The sequence below is a fragment of the Perognathus longimembris genome, chromosome 2, assembly GCF_023159225.1.
Source record: "Perognathus longimembris pacificus isolate PPM17 chromosome 2, ASM2315922v1, whole genome shotgun sequence".
NCBI lineage: Eukaryota > Metazoa > Chordata > Mammalia > Rodentia > Heteromyidae > Perognathus > Perognathus longimembris.
Window position 1 is genome coordinate 154551293 of NC_063162.1, and position 6971 is coordinate 154558263.

Here is a 6971-nt window from a genome sequence, read left to right on the forward strand (position 1 = left end):
AGTATGGAGCGGGAAACATTTCCTCCTCCGTGCTTCCTCCCTATGTCAAAGCTCCCTCAATTTCCTCAAAGGTGGACCATTCTGACTTGCACAGGGTGATCCACTTTTCCTTTTTAAGGGCCACACCTTGGTTCTGAGCTATCTCCTTAACCTCCCTCCAGTGAGCTAGGATCAAGTCTAGGGGGCTAGATGGAGGTCCTCAAGATAGAACGTTATCCATAGCTCTGATCAGAAGTTCAGTCCAAAAGGCTACAAAAAACAAAACAATAAAAAAGGAGGAAAACACACAGGCCTGAGAACAAGAAAAGCTACGAGTTGATCTCCCAAGCTGGCCCACAACCTCCTACAAGGGTGCAGAAGGAGTGGACCCGAGTTGGCCCACAACCTCCTGCAAGAAGGAGTGGACCCGAGTTACGAGTTGGAGATCTCCCAAGTTGGCCCACAACCTCCTGCCAGGGTACAGGAGGAGTGGACCCAAGTTGGCCCACAACCTCCTGCCAGATAAGCAGAAGGAGCAGACCCAAGTACAAGGTGGGCGGGTTGAGTCTCGTTTAGGAGGCCCGCCTGGTCAGTTCCGGCCAAAAACCAAACTGACTCGCGCCCTACAAGTATAAGCAAAAGCAAAACAGACAGACAAATTACAGGACAAGACAAATGAACAGCGCTGTTTTCTTACCTTCGGAGTCTAGGATCTCGGGGTCTCTGGGGCCATCCCGGACGAAACCCCAAATGTTGTGCCAAGTCGCAAGACCACTCCCAAGAAGACCACCGAGATTCAGACACTCCGAAATGCAAAAGCAAGGCAAGGCTTTAGTTAACGGGCTGCCAACTCGGGCCTCGTCCTACCCACCGACACAGCGGAGGTTAGGAGGGAGCCCCGAGCTGTGATTACACAGGGCTTATAAAGGCAAAGAACAAGGTTACAACAATCAGCTGTGCAAGCGAGATTAGAACACAGGTACAAATCTGATTGGCTCAGGGTTCGATTCTAAAATGGGGTTCACGTGGTGGGGCCTGACTTCAAAGTCTGGCACCTCAGCACAGAGAAATTAAGTCACTTTCCCTAAGTCACACAGTTACCAACCACAAAGCACCTGTTTCACAGGCTGCTCCTGACTGCTGAGCTCAGCCCCTCCCTGGGAGGAGCTGGGTGGATACCCTGGGGTTGCCCTGTCTTTTGCTGACTGTTGTGTCCTCTGTCCCCCAGCATAGCCGGGAGGACAGCTCCTCAGTGCGGACGGTGACCCAGCGTCAGGGAGGTGAAGAATCAGTGGTAAGAGTGCCTCTTATCTTTTCACAATTCTACTCAAGCACACATTCACTCATTTTACTAGCTGGCGAGTTTAGTATTATTCCTTTCAGACAAAGAACTTTCATACTTGTACTTACTTGAGAGTCCTTGCCATGCAGAGGTTGGTCTTTTTGACAGGGCAGATAAAGTGGAGAGATTGAGATGCATGGAGGAGAGAGGAACATGGGAAGGACAGCCAGCCTTCTCAGCGCTTTGTTGCATTGGCCTTGAAGCAGGGTGAGGGATTTGAGAAAAACAACTGAAAAAGCCAGTGGTGGAATTGGGGAGAGATGTATGATGTAGAGTGGGTTCTCCTAAGTACATGTGAGAGCAGGGTGTCAAGGGCGTGTTGGTGACCTCTCCTAGTGAGGAAGGGGTCCCAGGTACTTCCAAGTGTCTTCTGCAGAGCCTTGTGGGCAGAGCATAGGAGTGTCCCTGGTAGCTGTGGCTCTCATTGTTTTGTCCCCTAGTGTGCTTCTAGTGCTGTGAGGAAGTGGCTGTGTCTACCTCTGTTCCCTCCTGATCTCACTGGCCAGGTACCTGGCACACCACAGGATGCTGTAGATACTTTCTGTGTGAATTGCAGTCCAGAAACCTGGATAGATGTAGGACATGGCAAAGTGTCCCTGGGTCATACTGAGCTTGGGCATGAATAAGAAGCTTTTAAAGTATTTAAACATCTACCCACTGTCATCTTACTTCAAGTAAGAAGTGACTTTGTTAGATACAGTGGTTTATGTCTGTACTCCCAGCTAGCTAGGAGGCAGAGATTAGGAGGATCATGTTTGTAGGCCAGTAGCTTGCTGTAATAATATTTATTCTGATTTTCCCAGCTATGCGGGAGGAGTTGGGTAAGGAGGATCTCAATCTGAGGCTGACCCCCAGCCAGGCCCTATTTGAAAAATAACCTTAAAGCAAAAGGACTAAAAGTGTCACTAACATGACAACACTGCCTAACATGTGCCAGACCCTGAGTTTAAACTCCAGTACCAGAAAAAAGTGACTCTTAATCATTGTGTGTGCATTTCTCTGTGTGTATGTATGTGCACGCATGCATGTGTGCATGTATATGTGTACGTGTATGTGTGTGTGTGTGTGTGTGTATGTGTGCACGCGTGCTTTACTGAGGATTGAATTCAGGACCTTGTGCTTCCTGGGCAAGTGCTGTACCTCTAGAGCCATGTGTGCAGTTCTTTTGTTTTTAGTTTGTTTTTCAGATAGTTTTTTGCTGACTGCACCTAGGCTAGCCTGGAACTGCAGCCCTTCATTCTCCACCTCCAAGTAGCTTGTTCTGAATAGGGCTTCGTGAGACAGGGCCTTCCTGTGTTGCCCTGGCGGCCCTTACACCACAAAGCTTAGCTGATCCTTCCTCCTCAGCCAGCTAGGAGAGAAGGTTTGCCATTGCACCTTTTCCCAGAGTTTTATTTTAATTAATTTTCTTGCAGTGCTAGATATTGAACCCAGGATCTCATGTATGGTAGTCAAGTACTCTGTCCCTGAGCCGCCTCCACCCATAGTGTTTTAAGAGTTTTACATTTATGGAAAAATTAAGCAGAAATGACATAGATTCTATTACCCTGCCTCTCCTTCCCCCTCCTCCCACCCCCAGCCCCCACACCACTTATCTATATTATGAACTTCTGCATTAGTCTTGTTACATTTGTTACAGTTGACAAACATCCACCAACACATCAGAATCCCGAGTCCAGGACTCAGTTTGCTGCCATGGTGTACATTCTGTGGGTTTAGACAAATGTATGACATGTCCAGCAGTACAGTATCCTTCAGAATAATCCTAATGCCCTAAAATTTCTCTCTGCTCTGTTCATCCCTCCCTTCTCCAGCTCCTGGAAACCACCTGTCTTTTCACTGTCTTTATAAAGTGTTGCCTTTTCTAGTGTTGTGGAGTTGGAATCATCCAGTGGGTCACCTTTTTAGCTGGACTCTGTCACATAGTAATGTGTGTTTAGGAGTCCTCCATGTCTTGGCAGCTTATTTGTCTTTGGTGCTGAGTCATGTTCTACTTTATCTGATGGACTTGGTTGCTTCTGGGTTTAGGCAACTGTGCTGTTAACATTGGCATGTAATTTCTGTATGTTTGGTCACAAATATCTTCTCATTTAGGTGGATAACAAGGAGCATGGCTGCTGGATTGTGTGGGGTCTACATAGTTTCGTAAGTGATTCCAGACTGGCTCCTCTTGTATCCAAACTGGCTCTGTTGCCTCATGTTCCTACTGATATTTAGTGTGTCCAGTGGTAAGGATTTGGGCCATTCTAAACTGTGTGTAGTGGCATCTCAGCTTTATTTCGCATCTCCTTGATATGATGTCCAGTGCCTTTTCATATATTTACACACCATCTGTTTATATATCTTAATTGAGAAGGTGTTTGTTAAGGTCACTGGTTCGTTTCCTTTGTGTATGTGAGTATATGTATATGCCATACTGAGTCTTGAACTCAGGGCCTTGTGGTCTTAGCTTATTTTGCCCAAGCCTGGCACTGTACCAATTGAACCATATCTCTGCTGCTGGCTTTGTGCTTATTAAATGGAGTTAATAATCTCTTGGATTTGTGTGCCTGGGCTCACTTTGAACTGCCATCCTTAGATTTCAGCCTCCTAAATAGGCATGAGCCACCAAGAAGAGATTTTTTTGCATTTTTTGATACTTTTTCTCATCTGTGGTATATCATTCCCTTCTCTTGACATTGCCTTCATAGAATGTAAGTTTTTCATTTCAATTAAATTCAGTTTACCAATTTTTTCTTTTAAGGATTGAACTACAAATCCATGTTATATCTAAAAAGGCATTGCCAAGGTCATGTAGGACTTTTACTGAGTTATCTTCTGGGAATTTTGTGCTTTTGCATTCTACATTTAAGCATACGATCCATTTGAAGTTAATTTTTGTGACTTTTGCATGTGGCTGTCATTGCAGCCTGCCCCATACTGTCTTCATTTCTATACTCTTGTCCTGGCATCATGCTCTTTCAGTCCTGTTGTACTCCTTCAATATTATGTTGACTGTTCTTTTGTTGCCTCCCTAAACCAGCTATTGAGCCACTTTACTGTTATCCACAAAGTAACTTTCTGGCACAACCAAAGGCTGGGCTTGCTGTGATTCCATAGGACATGTGTGGAAGGTTTGGCCTCTTGCAGTACTGAGCCTTTCTATCCATAAACTTAGAATACTTCTTCATTTATCTAGTTCTTTCACAAACCACAGCTTGGTTTTTTCTTCTCCAAAAGATAGTGTATGAAGTTGGTTAGCTTTATACCTGAATATTTGAGATTACGTTAGTATAAATGGTATTGTATTTTAATTTTGTATTCCACTAGTTCACTGTTTATAGAAAAGCAGTAACTTCGATCTATTAATGTTGTTGTAATCACTTACCAACTTGCTAGGAATTTTTTTCTTTCTTTTCCATTTGTTTTGATTTTCAGCACAGTTATATCTGTAAGTAAAGAATTATTTCTTTCTTCTCAGTCAGTATACCCTTATTTGTCTTTTTACCCTAGCTAGAACTTTCAGTACTATGTCAGAAAGAATTGATGGGAGGAGAATTTCATTTCTGATGTTAGTGAGAAAACCCAGAGTTTCTCACCCTTGAGTAACTGTAATTTTTTTGGGGGGTGAGTGGGTAACTGTTCTTCATCAGGTGAAGTTTTCCTCTTTCTGGCTTGCTGAGTTTTTCTTTTTCATTTATGGAAGTTTATTTATTTATATTTGCCAGTCCTGGGGCTTGAAGTCAGGGCCTAGGCACTGTCCCTGAGCTTCTTTTGCTTAAGGCTAGCACTCTGCCACTTGAGCCATAGCATCAGTTCCGGCTTTTTCTGTTTATGTGATACTGAGGAGTCAGGCCCAGGGCTTAATGCATGCTAGGCAAGCACTCTACCACTAAGCCACATTCCCAGCCTTAGAAGTTTATTTTTTACTTAGTTTTTATACGTATCAATCAGTAGATGATTGGAGTTTAATTTGCTTTAGAAATTTCTTCTTTTCTTTTTGGTGGTACTGAGTTTGAGCTCAAAACCTTGTGCTTGACAGGCAGGCTCTCTGCCAATGGAGCTATGCCCCATCACTGTTTTGTTTTGGCTATATGTTGGAAATGCTCTGATGTGTTTGTCCAGGACCAGCCTTAGACTGTGATCCTCTTTGCCTCAAACCTTGCTACTCATTGATATTACAGGTATGACTCACATTTCTGGCTTGTTTCACTAACTTTCTCCCATGAATGTCCTCCAAACACAAAACTCTTGATTTTCTTCTCTCATTTAGTTAGGACTATATGTGTGAGCCACTGTGTCTGCCTCAGGATTTTTATTTTTCAATAAAATCATACTTCAGTTTTAAAGTTTAGATTATACAGGAAATACGAGTATTTCTTTGTGGAAATGACCTTAATGTTTTTTAAAGTGTCATATTGATTACTTAAAATATTATAATTGTATATATTTATGGTATTCGATGTGATATTTTCATACATATTTACATTGTGAAATTATTAAATCATGCTACGTAGTATCTTTTTTTTTTTTTTTTTTTGGCCAGTCCTGGGCCTTGGACTCAGGGCCTGAGCACTGTCCCTGGCTTCTTCCCGCTCAAGGCTAGCACTCCGCCACTTGAGCCACAGCGCCGCTTCTGGCCGTTTTCTGTATATGTGGTGCTGGGGAATCGAACCTAGGGCCTCGTGTATCCGAGGCAGGCACTCTTGCCACTAGGCTATATCCCCAGCCCCCTACGTAGTATCTTAACACCTTATGTGTTTTTTGTTTTTTGTTTTTGTTTTTTGGCCAGTCCTGGGCCTTGGACTCAGGGCCTGAGCACTGTCCCTGGCTTCTTTTTTCTCAAGGCTAGCACTCTGCCACTTGAGCCACAGCGCCACTTCTGGCCATTTTCTGTATATGTGGTGCTGGGGAATCGAACCGAGGGCTTCATGTATGGGAGGCAAGCTCTCTTGCCACTAGGCCATATCCCCAGCCCCTATGTGTTTTTCAACTTGTTGTGATTTGAAGGATGTGTGAGTCTTCCTCCATGTTTGTAATTCACCCACCTCAACTCCTTATAAGGAAGTCAAGAATGTGTTCTTATTAAAAACTGAAGGGCTGTGGATGTCAGTAGTTTATAGTTGTAATCCTAGCAACTCAGAAGGCTGAGATGTAATGATTATGGTTGGAGGACAGCCTGGGCAAATAGGCTGGAGATAAGGGACTCTTATCTCCAGTGAGCCAGTAAAAAACCAGGAGAGCAGGTTTGGTTTGAGTAGTAGAGTTCCAGATATGGGTGAAAAAAGCTGAGAAAGAATATGAGGCTCTGAGTTCGAGCCATAGTACTGACACAAAAAAATTGTTTTTGGTTTGCTGAGTTTTATCATGAAGGTGTGCTAGTTCTTGACAAATGCTTTTCCTACATCCATTGATATAGTCATGTTATTTTTACTTGCTGATTGATGGATTCTAATTAATCAATAAATATATGATCAGTAATTATGTTTTGAGACAGAGCCTCTTTCTGTAGCCAGCTGGCCTTGAACATTTGATCCTCTGCTACAACTTCCCAAGTGCTGAGTCATAGATAGGCACCACCATACCTAGCAGATTATATTGAGTTTTTTTATTTTATTTTTTTGCCAGTCCTGGGGACTGAACTCCGGCCTGAGCACTGCCCCTGGCTTCT

General features: G+C 43.6%; 1 protein-coding gene across 6 annotated transcripts in view; it reads left to right on the forward strand.

The window, feature by feature from the left end:
* Positions 1–6971, forward strand: part of Dync2i1 (dynein 2 intermediate chain 1) — a 79599-nt gene that overhangs the window by 25799 nt on the left and 46829 nt on the right. For 2 of the 6 annotated variants that reach the window (XM_048340548.1, XM_048340550.1), the window contains exons 8-9: positions 1208–1273; positions 3416–3466. The exons of 2 other annotated variants lie outside the window; for them this stretch is intronic. In XM_048340548.1, coding sequence (XP_048196505.1) covers positions 1208–1273; positions 3416–3466 — 117 coding nt within the window. The remainder of the gene's footprint in view (positions 1–1207; positions 1274–3415; positions 3467–6971) is intronic. 2 more of the 6 variants (XM_048340551.1, XM_048340552.1) reach the window with 1 other exon arrangement.